Genomic DNA, 22,922 nt, shown 5'->3' with positions numbered 1-22,922 from the left:
GGCGCTGGGCGGGGAGTCCACAGGCGATCGCCTCACGTGAGAGCTGAAAAAGGAAGAACCGGGACGGCGCGGGGCACTGAAGGGGGTGGGTTACCACCCGCTCCCCGGTACCGCCGCCTCGGCAGCGGCGCAATCCAAAGCACCGCGCACCCCGCTCCGCCGGAGAGCCAGAGGAAGGGCGGCAGGACTACAAGTCCCAGAGTGCACCGCGGCGCGCCGCCAGCGGTGAGGGTCTGGCGGGGGCGCGGGGGCTGCCGAGATTTGTAGTCCCGCGCGTTGGGGTGGGGCGGGTCCGTCACGGCAGCAGCGCTGAGGTAAAGATGTGGCCGGGACGGGGAGAGCGGTGCCCTCCGAGTGGAGCTGAGGGTCCCTCGGCCGGGCTGGGGGCCGTGGTGCTGCGGAGGGAGCTGCTTGCCGCGGCTCCCAGCGGAGGGGATGGGCTGTGTGGCCGTGTGGGTGCTGAGGAAAGCTTCTCCCTTGCTTTTTCCGCAGCTTTTCCACCATGAGGACGCGGTACGTGCTCCCCGCTCTGCTGAGCCTCTCGCTGGCGCTGCTGGGGCCTGGCGGTGAGTGTTTGGTCAGCGCAGCTTGGGCCCACAGGGCTCCGGATCAGTAAGAGATGGAAAAGGGCAGCTCTTTAGTTATCCCATTACATCTTACCGGGATACCCGTGCCACACTTCACATCAGCTCTGCTCTCATTCCTTACCTCGGGTTCTTGTGCTCCTACACTGTGCTGAGGTTGTGCACCTCGTGCTCCATAATCACTTCTGCAGATTGAAGAGTGCCAGGGCTGCAGTCAGTGATAAACTGGGAGCTCCTCTGCTCATAACTTCTTACAAACACTGTGTGGCAACAGAAAAAAAAAGTGTCCAGGCCAACCTGTGCAACCTGTGTCTCTCTCTGTTTCTGTAAATGTACATTCTCTTGCACATCTGGGTACTTGGATTGAATTTGTGGCCTAAGAAACAATTTTCTATTAAATTTGGGGCATTTATGACTCCTAGATCACCAGGATCACATAAAGAACCAGGGTGGGTTTGCAGTACCTTTTAACCTTCCCTTGGCATGAACTTTTGTTACACTTCAAGCATTTAAATTACTTCCTTGCAACACATTCAAGTGACAGTTATATACTTCTCTTTTTAAGTTGCTTGGTTTCCCCCTTTGCTTTTTCTTGTATGAACTTATCTGATTGATCTGATACTGCAGAGACCAATGGGTAAAATGTTTATGGCACAAAAAAGTAGGTTGTTCTTCTCAAGGAGCTGTTCATAGTAATTGAGATTTGTGTGGGTGTTTTTCTCCCCCCCCACAGATGGAGCCATTGTGTTGTCAGTCCCTGAAGTGGTTTCTCTAGAAAGTGGAAGTTCAACAAACGTCACTATTTCTCTGAGGTAAAATTATTATTGCAGCTTTACTTTCCCTTTGGAACATGGGCTGCCCTCCATATGTGAATTTACAGTTCCTCCCTTTCTAAAAATTGATGCTTAAGAGAAACTTGAATTTCCTAGAAGGATCACATCCTGGACGGATGCTCAGTGGAGTTCTTTAGAAAGCTGTGCAGGGCTGTGTCACTTGGAAAGGTTTTGTTTGTTCTGTTTTGTCTTTCTGCTGTAATTTCATGACCCCAAGTACATGTGCCTTGTTTCAGCAAAGGGTAATGAGCACCAGGACAGGACAGGGTCTTTTGGTGACTTTGCCATTTGTGTTGAGAAGAGGGAGGTACAGTGTGGCCATCACTGGATCAGATAAAAGAACCAGTGCAATATCCCCCAGTTTGGTGCTGGTTCCTCTGAATGTGAGGCAGCTTCTGTTGAGTGTGGGCTGCTCATTGAAAGGAATGAGCAGATGCTCCCCTGCAGCCCCAAAGCAACCCCTGAGCTCAGGTACCAGCCTAACTTGTTTTTTCTGCCTTCTCAGGGCTCCACTAAACGAGACACTGGTGATAACTCTTAATATTACACACTCCTCAAAGCACAGCACCATTGTTGAACTTCCTGATGAGGTGAGTGAGAGCACAGACTTGTAACCATATGCAAAAAGCTCCTGCTATTCTGGTGCAACTCCTCTCTGTTCCCTCTGCTCTGCCTTACAGGTACAGTTCCCTGCAGGTCACACTAAAGCAGAGTTCCAAGTGAAAGCAGATGATGTGGGACAAGTAACAGTTTACCTTTATCCCAATAATTCCAACTTAACTGGGTGAGAAACTTGTTTGTTTGTTCTACTTACTATCCTGTAGCTTCCTAAAAGTTGGGGTAACTATTCCTAGGAGTTAATTGGGACAGGGGTGGGATGCAGTTAAGGAGATTGGTAACCCTGCAGCAAATCCCCAAGTGCTCAGATAAATAGAGGGCACAGAAGCAGAGTGGTGTCTTAGATTTAATTACAAGATAACTGAGTTCTCACGGCTCCTTAGTCTGGTTTTAATAGTGCCTCCCAAAAGTATGAAGATCACATGGCAGCTTTTCTGCTCTGGGGAGCATTTGGCTGCCAGTGTCCAGTGGGATGCTGCTCTTGCTGTGCAGGATTTGTTCTGGAGTTCCTGGGGTGGGTCAGTTAGGGGAGCCCTCTCCTCACAGATGCCAGTTCTCCCTCCTGGGAAGAGCCCAGCCAGATGGAAAAAGCTGGACTGTACTTGCTTGTGGCTCAGATATTACTGAGCAGCAGAGTGCTCCTGTTTTACTTCCTTGTTTTGCTTCTGCTTTTGAAACTCGAGGCAGAGGCGAGCACGTGGAATGCTCGCAGGGCAGCACCATCACGAGGGTGAGGATGCAGCTCTGCTCTTGCCCAACAGACCCTGTGCTGAGAGAGGGGAAGCCACAGGCACATGGTCACCTTTGGGAGCATTCCCAGGGCAAAAGGATGGAAAGGAAAGACTCAGGGAGTGGGAGGTGTCCCAAACATAACAAGGTCACAGATGAAAAGGGGAGCAACTCAGCTGAACCCAACCGAATCTTTATTGTCTTGTCTCAGTGTTGACTCTATTTCCTCTCTCAGAGCAGAACAAAATAAAGTCTTGTGAAAAAAGCTTGAATTGACTGATTCTTCTTGCATTAACCATCAGGCCTAGGATTCAATTTCAAGTGATTCACAGCATCATAGTGAGATATGCTGATGAGGTGATTGGCTGGATCTATTTCGTTGCCTGGTCCATCTCCTTTTATCCTCAACTCTTTGAGAACTGGCGAAGGAAAAGGTAAAGAGATGTGTTTGCAAGTCACTAAAACACTTCTGCAAATTGTGTTCATAGCTTCAGCTACATCTGTCTTGGTAATTGGGAATTATCCATGGAAAGATGGGGAAAAGGCAAAGGGAGGGTCTGAATAATTGCAGCCCCAGTGAGATTTTATACATGCAGGTTGGAGGGAAACCAAGTGCATCCTACAAACGCCTGATCCTAAGATTTGGCATCCAGTGTGAATTTGTGATAGAGGAGACTTCCCCATTCCTTTTGGTGCCATGTTGTAAATCACCTGGCTGAGGCAGCTGTGATGATCCCTGTCAAAGATTCCCAGCCTTGAGAGCTGTTTCTCAGACACCTCCTTGTAGTGTCACATTAGGCCAGCTCCCCTTGAGCCAAGTGACTCTGAGTAGGAGCATTATCATATATGAGAGTGAAACCATTTGATCTGGCAATGATGCACTTGTGCTTTATGGATTCAGGCTGGAAGGGCTTTATCAGACAGGCTGAGCTCATGGAAGGGTGCAGTTAAAGAGCAGAGACACAAATTGGTCCATGAGAGCTCTGGTATTTCACCCAGCTTCCTGATGAACTCACAGCATTGTGTGGTCACAATGCCTGAAGCTTTTGCTTACACCAGAAACTGTTATAAATCAATACATTCCAGGGTCAATTTGTCCCTGTAACTCTCTAATGCATGTTTCTCATTTTATCCCCCCTTCTTTAGTGTTGTTGGACTAAGCTTTGACTTCATAGCATTAAACCTTACTGGCTTTATAGCATACAGTGTGTTTAATGTTGGGCTCTTCTGGATTCCCCTGATTAAGGTGAGCATGATTCTCTCTTAACACATGCTGGGGGCTGGGTATGTGCAGAAAGGAGTTAAATCTCGTGCCTGGTTTTGCTTTCTCTTACCTTTAGGAGGAGTTCCTGGTCAGTTATCCCAGCGGGGTGAACCCTGTGGCCATCAATGATGTTTTCTTCAGTCTCCACGCAGTGGCCCTGACCCTCCTCACCATCATTCAGTGCTGCATCTACGAGGTGGGTGCGGGTGCTGGGCTCACCTGTGGGCTCTGCCAGAGCTCCCTCTGCCGGGCACCTCCTGCTCCATTTGGGCTCCAAAATCCCAAATTCCCTGCACAGCCCAGCTGCCTTCAGCTTTCCTGAGCTAGGAGCACCTCCACTAACCTTATCTACTTCAGCCTCATGGATGTTCTGAGCTTATAAGTAAACTCCTTAGGGACTCAAAATAACTGAGGCAAACAGCCAGGTTCATAAAGTTCCCAAACAGATCTCTAGCCAGCACACAGATTACAGCTCTTCACAGCACAAATGCTTTGCTGTTTCTTTGGAGCATTCTTCAAGCTGTGATAGGACTTTAGATACTCCCTGCAATTCAAACACATTTTTTTCAGCTGTTTTCCTAAAACAGCTGTAAATGCCCTTTCATAATTCACACCTTTTCAAGTGACACTAATGGTTACAGTCAAGTGATTCTTACTTAATCCCATTGATTGTTCCAGTCAGGTGGTTCTTTGTTTGATTTTCATTGTAAAAACCTCTCATCTGAACAGGCCAATTTTCTCTAGATGGTAACTTTTTCTCTGTTTGGGTTCTTCTTCTGGTCATGCTAAATCTAAAACTGTAACAGCCCATCTGTCATCATTGATGACAGAATTACTACAGAATTTTCTAGTGAAGAATTAGAAAGCAACCATAAATCTTTTACCATAATGATATTATCAGCCTTTTGCACATACAGGAACTCATGATCTCATCAGATTGAATTTTGGAGCTTTGTTACAGATTATGCACCATAAATACTCCAGAATACTGTTCCCCCTTGCTCAGGGACAGCAGTGTTTTAAATGATTGATATGAATATTTCTCATCAGCTCTTGCAAACCTCCAGCTGCTTGCTGTAACCCTTGCTTAATTTTAAAGTTCTCCTTGTGGTACCAGCCTGACTGGTAAAACAGGTTTGGAGTGTAGTGCTGCAGGGTCCTGAGCAAACTGTATCTTTGTGTCTGGGGATGTGTGACCTGGCCAAAATGTATCTGTGTTTGTGTTTCAGAGAGCAGGTCAGAAAGTATCCAAAGTTGTTGTTGGACTCCTGGCACTTGCATGGATCTTCACCTTCACCACGCTGTTCCTGGCTGCAGCTGAGGTGATGACATGGCTGCAGTTCTTGTTCTGCTTCTCCTACATTAAGTTAGCAGTCACACTGATCAAATACTTCCCACAGGTAAATCTGAATTATTCTGCTTGCATTCCACATCCCTGCCACCCTAAGCCTGCAGTGTGTGCTCTTGAAAGTCTGAAGAGACTAAACCACCAATGATTATTTATTAATAGTGACAAACCAGTAGAGTTGTACTGAAAATTGCTTGAAAGTCAATCCTAAATGCTGACATGACACTCTGACTGCTTGTCACACCCCCAGGCCTACATGAATTTCCGTCGGAAGAGCACTGAGGGATGGAGTATTGGAAATGTGTTACTGGACTTCACTGGGGGAAGCTTCAGCCTTCTCCAGATGTTTCTGCAGTCTTACAACAATGGTAAGCCTGGAACTGAGGTGCTGGAGCCTGTCCTAATGGGGTGGGAAGTCCCACTACAAAGCAGATTGTCTCAGAAGAATGATGTTTGTGCTGTGTTGTGGGGAGCTGTTCTTACAGGAAGGATAAAGGATCTGTTCATATTCCCTCAAGATATAAAATGAAGTAGCCATCCTGAAGAAACCACAGTTATTAATTAGCTTTGCATAAGAAGTGCACTGCAGTCAGTCTTGGGTTTGTCTGAGCAGTCCAGAAAATAGACATGAACTTCTCTAAAGGGTCTTAAGACAAGACTACACTTGAGGAGTCAGAGTTAACTCTGATTTTGTGTTTGACAGATGAGTGGAGGTTAATCTTTGGAGATCCAACCAAGTTTGGCCTGGGTGTCTTCTCCATCATCTTTGACATTGTTTTCATGGCCCAGCACTACTGCCTGTACAGGAGCCGAGGGTATGAACCTTGTGAATAACAAACATCCCTTGTGGGGACTCAAACTTTACACTGAACTTGGCCCTGCCCTCTCTGAGGGCTTTCAAGATTCTTGCTGCCAGTTACCAGAAATGCTGATTCTGATGTCTGTGACCTGATCCTCTCTGGGCTGGAACACAAACACAAACTGTTGCCTTGCCAAGCACTGGCTGCCAGGTGCCTTAAGGACAGCAAGCCCTCAGCTGCACACGGGGGACTCGTGCCTGTTGGAGCTGCACACACAGCTCAGAGGGAGCTGTCCAAGCAACACATGGCTCTTTTTTCACCAACCACAGGGAAGAGAAAGACCAAAGTGATGTCTTTCTGATTGGAGGTGAAGCACAAAGAGCAGTTCTGTCTTCCAAAAATCTGAGATGATGTTTAAGCAACCACTTCATATTTTTAAGTAATGACTGAAGACTGACTGTGGATCCAAGTGCTGCTGCTGACCTTTCCCAGACAGCTCACACTCCACCACCACTCAGGCTGGCCACAGTGGTACATCACAATAATGGAGTTGGTATTAAATGCACAAATACTACAATTTGAACTCTTTATTAAAAAAATTTCTAAAAACCAGAAGTTGTATTCTTCTTTCACTGAAAGCTCTTTCAAAGGTGCTAAGACAAGTAATTAGAAGGGAATCTGTGCATTTATACTTGAATGCTTAGAACCTAATGCAATCTTTCTAGATCCCAAGTGAGGTTTGACAGCTTCCCACCAGTGAAACCAGACTTTACCAACCTCAGTAATTCCAAAATCTACCCTTGAGCCAAAAATGGTCACAGCTAGAGGCACCCAAGTGATGTGGCACTCTTAAATAAAAGGAGAAACAGCTCAGGAAAACCAACTTTGTTTTATTGTGTAAAATCAAGTGAAAAAAAGCAGTACAAATAGCAGTGTATCTTTATAGTAACAAAAATAACTCCAACTCGAAAGACTTATAATTTACTACTGAATTCTTAAGTAACAAAATTCCAAAGCAGGATTGTAGTAATTCCAGAGATACAAAATTGGTAAGTAGGCATCTGCTGGTGTGCACAGAACAGTCTGAGATGCATCAATCACAAGGTCCATGGCACAGCAGTCAGGTACTGAATAAATTAGTCTGCCACCTCCTCGTGCTCTATTTACAACAGCTTACCCCAAGGCTGCTTAAGGAAACTATAGATATGTCTAGATCAACTGAAGAGGATTAAAAACTCCAGGTTTTGGGTAACTGTAAAGCTGACTGGCTAACAAACCACAGGATGCTAGATCATGGACTTAGTGTTGCAGCAAGGATCTTCAGCCCTGTGGCATGTTGATTTAAACCACTTAGTGTCCCACTAGAAGTTTAAATTTGGTCAAGAGGCACTTCTGCAAAATTACTGGCATATTTATCCCTTCCATCCTAATTTATAATAAATCACTGATTTAAGCAAAGTCTTCTAAAAGACAAACCAAAATCCCTCCCATTTCAAATCTGATAGAAGTGGAATGAAGGACTGAAAACTCTACAGTTACAAGCAGCATTTCTGGTAAGTTCAGGAACATTGTTTTGTTTCCTGCTCCATATTCCCTTAAATTAAACTCAATTCATCTGATGGTATAAATTGGGAACAAGAATCCAGGTTTTAGCCTGGCAGTGAGGTTGAACTGTAGTGACCATGAAGTTGTAGTGTATTTCACTGGCATTGAGCTAACACTTGTGTGTTCCTCAGTTGTTCCTTGCCTGAAGAGGCTGCTTTATCCAGGGAATATTTGCAGGAAACTGCAATGCCCCAAACCCTCCAGCCACTCTCTATCTTGCACACAGTGATTGATTAGTACAGTGCTCCTCCCCACAGCACTGTGCAGCTCTCAACTCTGGCATTTCAATTTGGTAACACTGTGAGGGACAGGACAGCTCCCTTCTAAAAGCTTAGGCACAGCAAACCCTCGGGTCTCCCATAGCAGAAACCACATTTCCTCCTAAAATAGGAGGCTTTTGTGCTACAGAAGAATCCTGTCCAAGTTAAGGCTTTTCCAATTGCTCTTAGATAACTTGGGTCTGTCCTGTCCTGAAAGCCATGACTACAAAAGTCTTGCCATGTACCTGCAGGGCAGACTTTGGAGAAGCACTCTGCTGAGGGGAGTATTGTTTTACTACTGCCAGTTACACCAGAAGAAGTTAAAATTAAAAAAAAGTAGTGTTTACCACAGGTAGGAACATGCACTCCTTCCACACAACCTGTTCCAGTCTAATAGTTGCTTCTTTCTTTGATACCAGTCTAAAGATCTCCCTCCCACCCCCTCCCCAGCTGGATGATGGATTAGGACATCATGGATTGCTGCACAGCCTTCTGCAGGGACTGCCTGGTCACCAGCAGCCTGACCACCTCCTCATTCCTTTTGGTCAGCCTCTTCCTGGCCTGGTCATGGGTCACCATTGTCATATCCCAGCCATTCACCTGGAAAAAAACCATAAAATAAGGCAGGTGCAGGGACTCACAGGTGTCCTGTGACTGTTCTGTCAGAACCACGTAGTGGTTATGGTTATGCCACAGCTCAGTTTATTTATAAACCCCACAAACTGTCCTGGGAAGTGACCAGAAGATTATTTTCCCCAGCAGATGTTTCTCTGCACTGTGCAGCTGGTACTACAGCAGTACTGTCTTATTTTGGTGTGTACCTGCATGATCTTATCTCCAACCTGGAGTCCTGCAACTTCTGCCGGGCCTCCTGCTGTCACTCTTGTTACATAAATACCCTGAAAAAAAATGGAGAGTTCATTTACTAAATGTGGGAGGATTCAGTACTCAAGAGCCATTTGACTGACAACACAAAAAAACTCCATAGTGTATTATGAGATTTTAGTTAAAAACAGGCAGTGCAATGCTGGAAAATAGAAAAGGTGGAGAAGTCACTTAAATAACTCAGGCTGCAAGTGATAATGGGGCAGAGAGCAGCTGTGGCAAAGGGCAGATGATGATTTGGGCACCTCAGCCTTTGGGAGAGGGAATTGCTACAGAAAAAGATTGTCTGACCTTGTCAGTCTTGTCTTCAGAGAAAGGATTCTGAGTAGGGTCCTGATCAATGCCACCCCCAATGCTGAATCCCAGAATCAAATTGTCACCATCACGAAGCTTGTGTATTTCAATTCTTTGCTGGAAAGAGAAAGAGATCAAATAGCTGAGCATTGTGACAAGTGGAAGAAATTTCAAGTGCATTTCAAACACTGGTACTTCAGATCCAGTCAGATTGTTTTTCACAGATATCCCACAACACAGCCCAGCCCCTCAATTACTCAGAGCTGTCCTGCCTGCCCAGAAATAGAAAGGAACAACACTAAAACCAGAGCAGATCTCTGTAAACATGACTCATGCCTTGATAAGCAGCAGTCACTCATGCCCAGCCTCATCTTGCTCATTACCCACATGCCTTATGTTCCTGCTAGTCCTATCAGCAGAAATAACAACCTATTATTAGGATGGTTCTTTTTCAGGATAACTTTTGTAACCCGGGGCAGGTTCCTCACTGCCCGATGCACAAAGGCATCTGAGCAGCTTTGTGCACTATGTCAGCACTGTAGAAATGCCAGCTGCTGCAATTCCTGAGCCAGGGTGAAAAGCCACGGTCTTAACTGACACAAAAACCTCTCAAAAGGTGCTTCCACCCTATCTAACGGAAGATGTTCCTGCTCGTTCCAGCGGGGTGGATGTGATGACCTTCACGGGTGCCTTCTAACCCAAACCATCCAGTGATGCTCCTCTCACAGCCCTGTCACACAGACCTTGAACTGCCCCGCTGAATTCCAAACTCCCTGGATTCCAAACATCCGCGTCCTCAGCGGGAGCACCCACGCAGGCACAGCCAGGGGAAAGCACAGAATCCCTCCCTCGCACTGCGCGCTGATTAAAGCCATTATCTCACTGTGAAGCTCTGCTTCCTAAACCCCACCCAGACACGCAGGTGCTTATCCTGCCCTCAGAGGGGGATCCGCACGGTCCCGGTACCGGGAGGACGCGCGTCTCGCCGGGTTCGCTCCCTCTTCTCTCGAGCAGCCTCGGTCCCTCCGCCTGACGGAGTTTCCCCTCCGTTCTCCCACCCGGTATCGCGGACGGACAATCTGACAGCGGGGAGCGGCCACCGGGCCGGGCAGGGCTGCGGACGGAGCGGCCGCGCCCTTCGCCGGCGGACCGGGGCAGCCCGGGCACCTCCGCCCTCCCACAGCCCGCAGGGCGCTGCCGGCCGCCACCGGTACCGACACCGTGTCCCCGTCCTGACCTGCGCCCTTCGCCCGCTCCTTCCACATACCCGCGAACCGGAGCTGCCCCGGGGCGGCACCTCCGCCCGCTGACAGCGCCCAGGCACCACCGGCATCCCCCGCTCCATCCCCGACAGCGGCCCCCGGGCACCACCGGCATTCCCCTCCCCAAACCCTCCCCATCCCCGCCAGCAGCCCCCGGCACGGCATCCCCCGAATAGCGGTGCCCGCCCCTCCCGTGCCCGCTCACCACTACGGCGGTGACCGGCTGTCCCGGTACGAACGCCATGTCCGCGCCGTCGCCGCCGCCGTCCGAACAAAAGCGCCTCACCCGGCCCCGCCCCTCGCTCCCCGCCAGCCAATCCGGCCCCGCCCCTCTCTCCCCGCCAGCCAATCCGGAGCCGCCCCGCCCACGGCGCACCGCCCGCTCTGCCGCATCCCGTCGTTCCCCTGGCCAAGATGGCGGCCGGGCGGTGGCGGCGGCGCGGTTGGGGCGGGCCGGGCCCGGCGGGCGGCCCGCGGTGACGGGCGCTGTGCGGGGACCCTCGGCGCGCTGCGAGGCCTGACGGAGCGGCGGGGCTGCGCGCCGCCGTGGATGAGAGGTATGGAGGAAGAAGAGGAAGGGGAGGACGGGCGGGAGGGCCCGCGGGGCTCTCCCGGCGGCCTGAGGGAGGCCGGGCGGGCTCGTACAGCGCGTGTTTGCTTCACCTCAGTGTCGGTGCGAGCGAGGAGCTGCCCGAGCCCGGCGCGGAGCCATGGCCGCCGTGGTGGCCAAGCGCGAGGGGCCGCAGTTCATCAGCGAGGCGGCGGTGCGGGGCAACGCGGCCATCCTGGACTATTGCCGCACCTCGGTGTCCGCGCTGTCGGGAGCCACGGCCGGGATCCTCGGCCTCACCGGCCTGCACGGCTTCATCTTCTACTTCCTGGCCTCCGTCCTCCTGTCCGTGCTGCTGGTGCTGAAGGCCGGCCGGCGGTGGAACAAGTACTTCAAGTCGCGGAGGCCGCTGTTCACGGGGGGGCTCGTGGGAGGGCTCTTCACCTACGTCCTGTTCTGGACTTTCCTGTACGGAATGGTTCACGTGTACTGATGCACGGAATGTTCGCCGCTGCCGGAGCTGCAGGACTCTTGCCAAAAGTCACTACACCATAGGCCAGCTCACTTTCCCAACTGTTGTCCGTGGCTCGTGTCGTTAATGCTGTTGGTAAATTATGTCCAAGTACGAATTAATCAGTAGCACTGTTCTAATTAAACTGAATGTGAAGCACCGTTTGGATGCCTCCTGTATTTGTTTTCTTTTTAAAGGATAATTTCTGTCCCTAGAAACAGGCATAGCTGTGGGGTTTGATTGATATAGTCCCTTGTATCCTTTGTGGTTTGGATACACACACCAATTACAATCCCCTCTGGATGTGCTACACACAAATATTGGAGTAGTAACACAGCATTCTGAAATAACCAAATTATTTTAAAATAATTCCACTGACACAAGAAAATAATTAAGTTGATGTAAAGGTTTGGTACAGAAACATACATGCAAATGTTCTCTTCCCTGACTGCCATCAGTAAATGGCACTGGCACAGGTGCTTGTTACTGGTCTCCAGAAAAGCCACAAAAGGGAATAAATCCATCACCCACCATCCAGGTAATGCCTTTCCTCTAGCCCTGTTCCTGCCAAAATAAGTGACTCATTGATTTGCTCACATCACTATCACCACACCAGGTGGTTTGACCTGAAAAAACACTTCCAGAACACTCCCAGGGAGCACTGGCCTAAAGTGACACATTTTATTGCTGAACATGAAACACAAGGAGAAAAAAAAAGAGTCAAAGTCAAGAGACAGCTCCTGAGAAGGAATCTGGTTATGTTTTATTAACAGCAGGGGTTGTAGGAGTTGTGTTACACAGCCTAAAGAAAGGAAACATTCTAGGGGATCTGGGAGGCCTGGAGACTTAGATTCAGGAAATAGCTTTGGTCCTCTCACAGGAGGATGTTTTGGCAAGTTAAAACAATGGTTTCAGCAGAGCACAGTCAGCTTTGCACGTCAGGAGGAGCTGCTTGCATGCCAGGAGTTGTGCCAGGCCCTGATGTCACACAGGGGGTTCACTCTGTGTTTCACCATCTAGAAATTGCTCAACTCCAATTAAACCCTGGCAGTCAAAAGCCTGGTGGGAGCTCCTGTGCAGTTTCTTATGTGGTGACTCTTGTTTGCCTTGAGGAGAGACTTCTGACATGGAGAGAAGGTTTTGGGTGAGATCAGAGCACCAAAGGTACACAGCTTATCCTAAATGAACTCCAGTGTTTAATTCTATTTTCTAGTCCCATTTTTGGCTCACTACACAGAAGCAGAGGGAACTAGACTGGGTGGGGTTTGCTGTCAGTGACTGGGTTCAGAGTTTGCCACTAACAGGTGAATTTTAATTTAGGATGAACCTGTACCTCAGAGTAACAACCTTAAAGAAGCTGAAGCAGAGGTGGGTGCAGCTGCTGGTGCCATTTGTGCAGACACTCAATGGCAGCAGCTCCCTGATGCCACCCTCAGATGCTGCAGCAGGAGCATCTTTAACTTTTGGTATTCAAAGCATGCACAGAAACATTTAATCTTCATCAGGACAGCTCCCAGTCTGTGGTGATGGGGCAGCATGTACAGAACACAATGAAATTCCTTAAGCCCTTTTCTGAGATTGGTTACATCCTCACATGAGATAAATGGACAAAATGGGCTGCAGGGAGAGTGATTCTGCTGAGAGACAAGCACTTGTGTTTCCTGGAGGTCACTGGTGTTGCAGTAGCAGGCAGATATGTCCTAACTTTCCTTGCTGTTGGTGCATTTGGAGGAGGCTGGCTCAGCCTGTGGCCCTGGCAGAGCTGCCCCTCTAGTCTGTTAGGAACAGAGGCACTGAGTGCCCATCCAGACCTGCCCAGCATGAGAAATCAGGCAGTGGTGCAGCGAGGACAGTCCCAGCAAATGACAGCAGGCACAGGAGGCAGGAACTGTGCAGGGGTTCCACATTGCTGCTCAGTGACTGTCCCCTCTGCCTCAGGCCCTGCAGGAGCACAGCCCCAGCTCCAGTGCCACATTTCCCTGCCTCTCCTGAGCACAGCAGTCCTGCTGCTTCACGCCTGATGTCACAGCATCACCCAGGCAGGAGCTGGAGGCGGTGGCTGCCACAGTTGGGTTTCAGCTTCAGCCCTTCCCAAAGTGCTCCCATCACAGCCTTTCTCCACATGGAAGCAAAGCACAGCCACAGGACAACGCTGGCTATTGGTATAAGTACAGATATATCTACCAGTGGATATAAAAACATTCATTTGGTGCCTTCTTTTTCCTTTTATAAAAATCCTTTTATAAATCCATAGTGACGACACGTGTTGCGAGCTCAGGATCCCAGAGAGATCTCAGGGAAGAAAGGCAGTCTTTAGAGAAGGCTTTTTCCTCTGGGAATCCTGATCATAGCAGGCCCGATCTGGGCTATGTCCACCTCCCAGTGCTGGTGTGGTGCCACACCTGTGTGGGTTTCCTGGAGCTGGCAGAGCCTCTGCTGTGCCTAGAGCCCATCGAGCTGCTCCGGGCTCTGATTCCCGTTCAGCGTAGGGCTCGACAAGGATTTCCTGGAGTTGGACCTGGGGAAACAGGCACAGGGACAGGATGAGCAGCCTGGGATTGTTTCAGGAGGCAAAAATGTTCCCAGCCAGGCCTGTCTCACCTTACCCAAAGGCCCCTCCACACTGCAGTTTCACGAGGCTCCTGGAGCTGCCCCAGTTCCACCCTCGGTCATGAGGGACCAACAGCACGAGGCCATTGCCAGTCCAACCATGACACAGCAGCTGCCTGTGATCCCCAGCTCACTGCAGCAAGGAATTACAGAGGAAGCCAAGAACTTGGCCAAAATCATTTGGAAGAATATATTTCTCTGGAACTGTGCTCCTGTATCTCCTCTTTTCTATCTCTCTTAACAAAAAACCATGATTTTTAACACAAAGCCAGGCTTACTTACTTGACTTCCTCATACTTTTTGCCTCGATAAAAGTTACTCTTCTTGATCAGGTATATCAGCACCAGGTCACAAAAGAAAGCTCCCTGCAAAGGGATAAAACTTTTGTTTAATCTTTGAAACAAAAGAGGAAGTGTTCTTGATGTCATTAGAAATAAACATTAATGAAATAATAATTTATGAACACTGTAGAAGCAGTGTTTTCCTTCATTCTCCAGGGTATGTATATATAATATATAGCCTGTGTGGATGTTTAGACTACCAGGTTTATTAACAAATGGTTTTAAGATAGGACACAGACACACACCTGGCTGAGTAATCCGAGTAGTAAAGATTCTGCTGGAGAAGGTTTAAATCCCCCATCCCATTCTCATCCCATTTGGAATCTGGGTCCCCTGGGATTACTTTAACACAAAACATTCACTTACAGCTCCCATGAGTGCCAGCCCCGAGCTGATATTGATAATGGTGGGGATGATGTTAAATTTCCCTGCCTGGAAGAACAAAGGTCATGAAGTCACCACTGAGAGAACAACCCACAAAACAAACCCAAGGGTGTGGCACTGCCCTGGGGAAGCTGCTGCTGCCCCTGGGTGTGTTTTGTTCCCAGGCACAACCAGGGGGGATTTGCACTGAGCAATCTTGGAGGCTGAAGGTCTGTGTGTCTTAGGTCTGACTGTCCCTGGCTGCGTTTCTGAGCTTGCATCATCCCTGGATTAGGCTCCTTTTCTCTCTGCAGTGCTTGCACATGGAAAACAAGTCTCTGGGGCACATTTATTTCTGTTGGGCTTGACATGAGCCTGGTTTTAAGTAGAGGAGGTGCAGGCCCAGCTGCACTGCAGGTCATCTCTCTTACATGAGGATTGGCTCACATGGATGGATGGGAAAAACCCTTTCTACAGCAAGCCAGAGAGGCTGTCCTCACCTCAGAGCTGCCTCCCCCCACTTCTTTCCTTTCTCTGCAGGCTCTGGCCCACCCTGGCCTGGCCCTCACCTTGCCATTCACCATCACATCGAAGCGGATTCCGTAGGCTTTAATGAGCGTCCGGTAGTCGACCCCCTCAGCATCCCGGTAATACTTGGCAAACCTGGAATACAGCAATGCTGGATTTAATTCCACCTGCCCATCTGAAGCCTTTCATCCTTCCAAAGAGATCTGTTCCCTTATCAAAGCCAGCTTTAGCCTGCCAGGAGCAATTTCTACCTCCCTCCCTCCTCTGCAGCGCTCTGTGCTCGGCTGCAGCAGGGCCTGGCACAGGCTGGTGCCACTCCACTGCCAACCTCCAGCACCTGCAAGCTCAAACAGCCCAGCCCAGGTGTGGCACTGCATTGTGCCCTCCTCTGTACCCACCTGAAGTTGTAGCCAGAAGAGATGGAGGTTTCTGCAGACTTGTTATCCAGCCGGCTAAAAGAATAGTGAGGATTACATTCAGAAGGGGCTTTATCAAGATCACAGTTCCATTCAATCTGAATTCCTATCACACCACCCTTAAAAGAGAGAGACAGGGGGAGTTGTTTAAGCTTAGTTCAGTTAAAGTGTCTTCAAGTTTGTCAGACCCTTGGGCAGGTTTTCCCCAGGGGCAAGAAGCAGCTGCACTTCTGGTCAAACAAGGGGGACACACTCCTGCCTGGGCTGAGTTCAGGTGTGTGACATTAATCCCAGTATCACTCTACAACCCCACTTCTCCCTGAGGTTTCTCATCCCAGGACATTGATTTAATTCCATTCCACACTTCAGTGGGGAAGATGATCTTTTATGCAGGGATGGATTTCCAGAGTTCTGGGTTTAAACCAGCACTGTAGTAATATTGAAATTAAACAAAGAATCCTTGCTGGCAGAGCAGCAGTTTGAATAGAAGCAACTCTGAATAGGAGATAACTGACACAACCAGCTGTTTTAGAGAACCCTCATTCCCTGGGGACAGGAGAAATGAGACCAGCTTGACTTTAGGCACCTGTGCAGTGCAGTGCAGTGCAGGAGGCAGCTCGCAGGGCAGTGACTCTCAGAGCCTCCTGGTGAGCAGTGATCCAGCTGGGAACACCCAGGAGCCCCGGGCACTCCTACCTGCAAGGCCATTTCCTGGAAGTCGCCCCCAGCCCAGCGGACGATGTTGCCCAGCACGAAGATGGGGCAGTAGGGATGCTCCTGGCTGTACCGACAGCTCTTCAGGTAGGACTCGTTGTCAGTGGCCAGCACGTTCATCCTGCACATTGGAAACGGAAATCCACCTTGGCTCCCCCTTTCCTTGCCTTCAGAGCCTGCAGAAGCACTGCAGAGACAAGAGGCTTCTCCAACACCCTCTGTGCACCCTGAGGGTGTCCCTGCTGCTGGGGAAAGCAGCCTGTCCCCCAAAAATGATCTCCTGGCCAGCTGAATCTGGGCTCAAGAAAGGACTCACACAGAACAGATTGCCAGACTGCTCCAGGGTGACCTGTTTTTCTCAAGGGAAAACAATAAGATTCTATAAATGCCTATCTGAGCCCAGGACCAGAGCCAGAACATGCACATTTCTACACTGCTTTAGTTTGTTCACATTGCATCAGCAAACTAATATTTTTTAAATTTGCATTTTTTGCCAGCCTTGTCCAGGCACTTTATTTTTCTGGAGGAGGGGGAATGTCTATTGAGCAGGAGCAGCTCAGGAAGCTGTGGCACTTACTTGGAGAACTTAAACTTGGGGAAGCGAATGGAGTTCTTGATGTAAACAGTGAAGTTTTCTGCACTGCCCAGAAGTGGTTTCCTGCAAGAGAAGGGTTTGTTCTCTGTCTTTGTCCCCTGCCCACATGTGAAATCTTCAATTGCCATTTCAGAAGCAGCTTTATCCAGTAGGCTGGATGGCACCAGGCCAGCTGTGCCACTTCCCCCACAGTGCCAGCAAGGGGTTGGTGAGGACATGCAGATCCAGAGGACACCCCCAGAGCTGGGAGCAGCCAGGGAGAGAAGCAGGGGGAGCAGAGGGCCAGTCCTGCCAGGGGGAGCCTTGCAGAGCCCCCTCCTGCACTGAGCAGCCAACATTCCAGCAAGCACCCAAGCAGAGGGGACGCAGGAACTGCCCTGGGTGACACACAAGCCAAGCACTCAAGCTTGGAAAGCAGACACGTACTTGGGCTTGGATCTTTTCTCCACTGGGCACCAGGCCAGTATCTCACAAGTCCCTGTGGTGCTGCCCCTGTCTTTCAAACAACGGCCAGTCTTAACCCCTGTGAGCAGACAGCACAGAAAAGGTCACACAGCAGGCACCTCCTCTCCTTGCCCACAGGGCATGTGAGAATTCAGGATTTTCCCTCTCCTCCCTGTTGTGAAAGGGCCTCTCAGCTGGAACAAACACCCTCTTGTTGTGCCTCTCAGCAGCCTGGGGATCCCTGGCCCAGCCAGCACAGAGCTGTGAGCAAGGCAGGGATCTCAATAAAAGAGAGGGGAAAGGAAAGGGGGAAAAGGGAAAGGGGGAAAAGGGAAAAGGGGGAAAAGGGAAAGGGGGAAAAGGGAAAGGGGGAAAAGGGAAAGGGGGAAAAGGGAAAGGGGGAAACAAAAGGAAAGGCCTTGATGCTCTCTGCAGTCAGAGATCTGGGGGTGTACCCAGGCTGAGGGCTCTGAAGGACACCAGACACAGCTCAGACAGGGACATGTCCCTTACCATTGCCAGCCACCACTGCTTCCCCTTCCAGGCAGTCCGTGTCCCTGTCACACCGAGCATCAGGAATGCTGGCACTCTGCAGAGGGGAAAGGACACAGGTGACAGTGTGACAGGGCACCAGAGACACAGAAAGTGAGGTGGGTTCTGTGAGGGCACTAAAACCACACAGCTGAAGTGGTAACTGGGGGTCATGCACAGATATCCCACCACCAGGAGCGCCAGCACTCAGCCACACCCTCCCAGTTTTGGGTTCTGCTCAGTCTGGAAAAGCCAACATCAGGACTCACCAAAACCAGGCAGGAGGCCTCTTTGCTTTAAGGTAACCCTACCTTGGATCTAAGCCACAAAATTCTCTGGCCCAATGTGCCCCTGTCCTGGCCACCAGAGGACAGCAGTGCCCTGACCAAGCCAGCTGTGCTCCTGGTGTGACATGGAAAATCCATCTGCTCCATGGACAAAAATCCATCTGCTCCATGCACAGCACTCCCTGCACAGCCACACACTGGGCTCCAACCCACTCCAAACATGCCCACAGAGGATATTCCACAAGCACCTCATGCCTTTGGCGTGTTCTGGAAGGTGCTGAGCAGCCACCCCGTGTCTGGGAGGAAACCAGAGCCTGAATGTTCAGCACTTTCCAGGATGGGGCTCTTAAAAAGTCTCCTCTCCCCATAATTACCACAAGTCACATCAAATTTGTTTTCCCAGGGCCTTTTCTAACCCTGAGCAATCACTGCCTGGTCTCATCTCCAGCTGGGCAGAAATTCAACACCACCTAAAGTCAGGAAGTCTCTGCATGATCAATGCCTCTGGAAGTTAAGACAGCTGAGCCTCCCAGATTTACAGTACTTTCCCAGATTAGCTTTTACACTACAGGAAAAAATACTTGTCTTTCATCCTTCCTTTCTTTGTGGCTCCAGAAGTGTCCTCTGTCAGCTCTTAGCCCCGGTTTTGCAGGGGTCTGGGGGTCAAGGGGCTCAGTTCTTCCTACCTCAGCACACGTGGCTTGTCTCTGGTTTGGGGTCACAATCAGATTTGTCATGACAAAGAAGACACTTTCACCCTGCAATAAAAAAAGAGTCAGAAAACTTGGTTTACTCTCAAAATACTTGTAAATAAGGAGCATGAAGCTCTCTTCAGAAGAGAGCAACCCCTTCTCCCCATGGCTTTTCAGGCTGAGATACAACACCACCCTTTGTGGGGGTATTTGGATGAATTCCCTCACACTGTGGGTGCAAACACAATCATGAGAGCCAGCCCACGGTCCTGGGGGGAGGCAGAGCACCCCCAGCATCTCCAATAAAAAACTCACAGCAGAAAACCCCTTCCAGCATCGCTTTCCTGTATCCCAGCTCCTGCTAATTCACAGGGAAGAGCTGGATCGATCCCTTCAGCACCCACAGGGGGTTTTGCCAACCTGGGGAGGGATGACATAGTCTGCAACATCCCAAATCCTCTCCCCCAGCTCCGAGGTGTTGGTGAAGGCCACCCCTTTCAGCTTGGTGATGACAGAGCTCTGCAGGGACGTGTCTGTGTCCTGGTAGCCTTTCTTGACCACAAACACCCACCTGTGTGAACACAGCAGCGTTAGGGAATGAGTCAGACAGAGAAATTCACACCGAGGTCAAATCAAAACACGCCAATGACACCAAACCCTCTGACACTGCTAATAAAGGATAAAGTCCTGGACACGAGCTGTGCTTGCCAACAGTGGAGGAATGTGTAATAACAGGTCATGAGGTAAGAAACCAAAGTCTCCATCTGTGCTACACTCAGCAGCCTCAGAAAGGGAAAGGAGGAGCAGGGCTGTGCCTTTCTCAGGAGGAAAAACAAGAGAGGCTTTTGCAGGTTCACAAGGGCAGAACTCTCACTTCAGCACACAGAGCCTGAGCCGCACACCAGGCTGGGACAGGGAACCCCTCAGCTGAGCTGGCAGGAGCCTGCAGGGATGTTCCCAGCTGGACCCAGCTCCTTTGTGAGCAGGGAGATGGGAACAGCCTGGCTGCACCCTGGGACAGCTGGTGCCTTGCTGAGACATCCAGGAAAGCTTCGCTCCCTCCTCTCCTCTGGAAGCAGCAGGAATTCCATTGCCCTGGGTGAAAACCTCTGGCTCAAATGAAACACTTCCAGCTCCCCAACAACACTGCTAAAATCACCTGCCAGGACAATAAATCACCTGTCAGGACAGTAAATCACCCTTGATGAAGCTGAAGGTGCTGGGGCAGGTTGGGAGAGGGAGAGAGGCTGAATCTGTGGCACAGCTCCCCTTTTCAGGCTCTCCTGCCCACAGGGGCTGAGCAGCACTGGTGGTACCCAGCCCTTCACCTGCCACGTGTGACAAACCTGCACATGAACACTCCCCACTGTTATAAACACATATTATCATATTGGCTTTTCACAAATATTGAAATGGATGCTATATGTATAATGTCAAAGTAACTTTGCTATAAAGATATAGTTTATATTTCTGTTAGAGTGGTGAAGTAGCTGATAGAAGTATTTTTGTGCTGGGATAACATTCAATGAACACAAGAAGACCCCTGCTATTGATATTGCTGAAGTCAGCACTTCCCATCAACAGAAAATATGGCCCAAAGCCCAAACTGGAGGTGATGATAAGAATGATAAAACCACAACCAAGGAATAGAGATGCTCTGAAAAGGCAGCCCTGAGGATGAGCCCTGCTCAACAATCCTTGGAACATGTTAACTGGTTTGGGAGAAAGTTTCAATATGCCTAATTGTTTATTAACATATCCTAATTGTTTATGAACATGCAACAGGCTGATGCAATAGGAATGGTACATAAAGGCTGGCTCTGAAATGGCCCGGGTGCTCTTGGTGGAATGCCAAGAGGCACCTGGCCGTTAAACCAATTTCTTTATTGACTTTGTTTCCTATTGTCCGTTATTAAACTTTTACATTTTCACAGGAGAGTCAACTCTGTTTTTCACACCCACCCTGGGGAGTTTCCTACTCTCCCCTTTTCCCAAGAACACTGATTTCTCCTCTCCCAGGAGGGCTCAAAAGCAGATCCTTGCATTTTCTGCAGCGAATCAATGAATCAATGGCAGCTGCATGCTAGAAATAGCCCAGAAGGGTTTGCTGATCCCCACCCCAAGCCAGGCTGTGAACAGGGACGTGTTCCTGCAAGCCCCAGGCACGGAGGGGTCACTGCAGGGACCATCAGTGACACTGCCAGGGGTTTGCAGGAGCCACAGATGCCAGAGGAGGAGCAGAGCCCTGCCCTGTCCATGCTGTATCTCCTTCAGCAATGCTCTGCACAGGATTCCTCCTCCTGCCAGCCCGTGCTGGGGAGCTGCTCTGCTCCCTGGGACTGCACAGCTTTCTATAAATACCCCCAGCACCTAAAAACGACTCTGCTATATTTAATCAGTGGAAACACGAGGTGTGGGAAAGGTGACGGGACCAGGAGCACAGACAGTGAGGTGTCACCATCTAAAAAGCCTCAGAAACTCAGGAATCAACAGCACAGGGTGGGTAATTCCAAGTGTGAGCCTGCAGGGACGGGTCACACACCAGTGTGCCCAGTGTGCTGCAGAACTGGGCCTTTCCCAGGCTGTCCCTGAGCCAATGCCCTGCTCTGAAATGAATGCAAAGCAGCTGACATTGCTGCTGCTGCCTCAGCCCCCACAGCCTGGCTGCTGCAGCCCAGGCCAGCACAGAAATCCCCCATTTTCTGCTTTTCCCTCCCATCTGCACCTGAGCAGGTCCTGGTGCTGTGCAGAGAGCACAGGTGTGCCCCAAGGCTCAGCACCAGGGCTGATAATGCTCCTTTGTGCTGAGGAGTCACACAGCAGGGTTTGGCACCACTCCCACAAAATATAGAAATAAAGGCATAAATAATGCAGCACAAAGCCATAGACACTGGGTCTATTTTTAACCCAACCTTAATCTGAAGGGTAGAGCTGAATCTAGCCATCCCTAGCAGGTGAAAAATCAGACACGACCTATTAGACACTACAAAATGCAGCTGTATAAACCTGTCTGATTAACTGCACTGAAATCAGGCTGTCACTGTGTGCAGAGTGTCCTAATTTATCTTTATCACAGCAAAACCCATCCTTATCACAGCAAAACCCATCCATATCACAGCAAAATCCACCTTTACCACAGCAAAACACGAAGCAGAGTGTGATCCTTACCCCACCAGGTAAGCCAGGATGGAGAGCTGCACCACTCGGTAGAGGACCCCAACCTTCTTGTTCTTGGCAATGACGTATTTCTCGGTTTTATAATCGAAGAGAGACAGAAATAAAGCCTTCCAAGCCACCTGCCCCATGCTCCCCGCTCGCTCGGTGGCTGGAGCAGGCTCAGCTCGCACCACCCACACGTGCAGTGCATGGAAACCTGAGACAGCAGCCCTGCTCTCCTCCTCCTCCTCCTCTTCCTCCTCCCTCAGCTGCTCTCCGGCAGCAGCTCGGTGAGGAGCCAGCAGCTGCACTGTCACATCCTTCCTGAGCTGCTTTCCAGCTGATTCATCCCTGGGGATAGCCCCTGGCCCCCTCCAGGTTTCATTTTCTGCCCCCCGGGAAATGTTTGGAATTAAATAGCACAAAGCCTGTGTCACAATGCTCCCACAGGCACAGAATGGGCTGGGCTGGAAGGGACCCACAGGAACCAGCCAGCCCAGCCCTCAGCCCTGCACAGACAGCCCAAAAATCCCACCCAGTGTTTGCAAACACTCCTGGAGCCCTGGCAGGCTGTGGAGCCTGGCAGAGCAGAGGATGCTCAGCATTTTCCTGATCCACCCTGACCCAGCTGCAGCCCTTCCCTGGGTGCTGTCACTGTCACCAGAGCTCTGCAGCACCCAGGGGACACAGGGACAGCCTCTC

General features: G+C 50.0%; 4 protein-coding genes across 5 annotated transcripts; 2 read left to right on the top strand and 2 right to left on the bottom strand.

The window, feature by feature from the left end:
- The first annotated feature begins 19 nt into the window (after positions 1-19).
- CTNS (cystinosin, lysosomal cystine transporter) lies at positions 20-6,791 on the top strand. 2 transcript variants are annotated; one of them, XM_064729557.1, is made up of 11 exons: positions 20-225; positions 493-566; positions 1,318-1,396; positions 1,923-2,007; positions 2,098-2,201; positions 3,067-3,198; positions 3,911-4,010; positions 4,105-4,224; positions 5,258-5,428; positions 5,627-5,744; positions 6,080-6,791. In XM_064729557.1, exons 2-11 carry the CDS (start codon positions 503-505, stop codon positions 6,208-6,210), a joined length of 1,104 nt encoding a protein of 367 aa, XP_064585627.1. In that variant the 5' UTR covers positions 20-225; positions 493-502; the 3' UTR covers positions 6,211-6,791. The 2 variants fall into 2 exon arrangements, with proteins under 2 accessions (XP_064585627.1, XP_064585628.1); XM_064729558.1 differs by having other exon boundaries at positions 217-314.
- Positions 6,792-7,046: 255 nt separating this feature from the next.
- Positions 7,047-10,778, bottom strand: TAX1BP3 (Tax1 binding protein 3). Its single transcript, XM_064729559.1, has 4 exons — positions 10,688-10,778; positions 9,218-9,337; positions 8,863-8,940; positions 7,047-8,641 (listed from the first exon to the last, which is right to left on the bottom strand). Exons 1-4 carry the CDS (start codon positions 10,724-10,726, stop codon positions 8,504-8,506), a joined length of 375 nt encoding a protein of 124 aa, XP_064585629.1. The 5' UTR covers positions 10,727-10,778; the 3' UTR covers positions 7,047-8,503.
- A 120-nt stretch (positions 10,779-10,898) lies between these two features.
- EMC6 (ER membrane protein complex subunit 6) lies at positions 10,899-11,707 on the top strand. The gene is made up of 2 exons (XM_064729275.1): positions 10,899-11,039; positions 11,151-11,707. The coding sequence occupies exon 2, from the start codon at positions 11,193-11,195 to the stop codon at positions 11,523-11,525; it is 333 nt and encodes a 110-aa protein (XP_064585345.1). The 5' UTR covers positions 10,899-11,039; positions 11,151-11,192; the 3' UTR covers positions 11,526-11,707.
- Positions 11,708-12,283: 576 nt separating this feature from the next.
- On the bottom strand, positions 12,284-22,623 carry P2RX5 (purinergic receptor P2X 5). The gene is made up of 12 exons (XM_064729284.1): positions 22,233-22,623; positions 19,485-19,635; positions 19,059-19,130; positions 18,068-18,143; positions 17,537-17,633; positions 17,093-17,173; positions 16,498-16,636; positions 15,784-15,920; positions 15,427-15,520; positions 14,861-14,926; positions 14,436-14,518; positions 12,284-14,061 (listed from the first exon to the last, which is right to left on the bottom strand). The coding sequence occupies exons 1-12, from the start codon at positions 22,367-22,369 to the stop codon at positions 13,986-13,988; spliced, it is 1,209 nt and encodes a 402-aa protein (XP_064585354.1). The 5' UTR covers positions 22,370-22,623; the 3' UTR covers positions 12,284-13,985.
- Positions 22,624-22,922: the final 299 nt, after the last annotated feature.

This window comes from Zonotrichia leucophrys, chromosome 19 (assembly GCF_028769735.1).
Source record: "Zonotrichia leucophrys gambelii isolate GWCS_2022_RI chromosome 19, RI_Zleu_2.0, whole genome shotgun sequence".
Taxonomy (NCBI): Eukaryota; Metazoa; Chordata; class Aves; order Passeriformes; family Passerellidae; genus Zonotrichia; species Zonotrichia leucophrys.
The sequence above is the reverse complement of the archived record's forward strand: the minus strand, read 5'-3'. Positions and strand labels throughout refer to the sequence as shown.

What these genes read in the sequence shown, in the direction of transcription:
- CTNS (XM_064729557.1), top strand. Translation starts at nt 503, where the DNA reads ATGAGGACGCGGTACGTGCTCCCCGCTCTGCTGAGCCTCTCGCTGGCG. An exon ending in AACGTCACTATTTCTCTGAG is followed by an intron (nt 1,397 to 1,922) that starts GTAAAATTATTA and finishes CTGCCTTCTCAG; the next exon opens with GGCTCCACTAAACGAGACAC. An exon ending in TCTGGATTCCCCTGATTAAG is followed by an intron (nt 4,011 to 4,104) that starts GTGAGCATGATT and finishes TCTTACCTTTAG; the next exon opens with GAGGAGTTCCTGGTCAGTTA.
- TAX1BP3 (XM_064729559.1), bottom strand. Translation starts at nt 10,726, where the DNA reads ATGGCGTTCGTACCGGGACAGCCGGTCACCGCCGTAGTG. An exon ending in AGCCGGTCACCGCCGTAGTG is followed by an intron (nt 9,338 to 10,687) that starts GTGAGCGGGCAC and finishes TTCTCTTTCCAG; the next exon opens with CAAAGAATTGAAATACACAA. An exon ending in CTGAAGACAAGACTGACAAG is followed by an intron (nt 8,941 to 9,217) that starts GTCAGACAATCT and finishes ATTTTTTTTCAG; the next exon opens with GGTATTTATGTAACAAGAGT.
- EMC6 (XM_064729275.1), top strand. Translation starts at nt 11,193, where the DNA reads ATGGCCGCCGTGGTGGCCAAGCGCGAGGGGCCGCAGTTCATCAGCGAG.
- P2RX5 (XM_064729284.1), bottom strand. Translation starts at nt 22,369, where the DNA reads ATGGGGCAGGTGGCTTGGAAGGCTTTATTTCTGTCTCTCTTCGATTAT. An exon ending in TCCAGGAAATGGCCTTGCAG is followed by an intron (nt 15,921 to 16,497) that starts GTAGGAGTGCCC and finishes CTCTCTTTTAAG; the next exon opens with GGTGGTGTGATAGGAATTCA. An exon ending in AAAAAGTATGAGGAAGTCAA is followed by an intron (nt 14,062 to 14,435) that starts GTAAGTAAGCCT and finishes CTGTTTCCCCAG; the next exon opens with GTCCAACTCCAGGAAATCCT.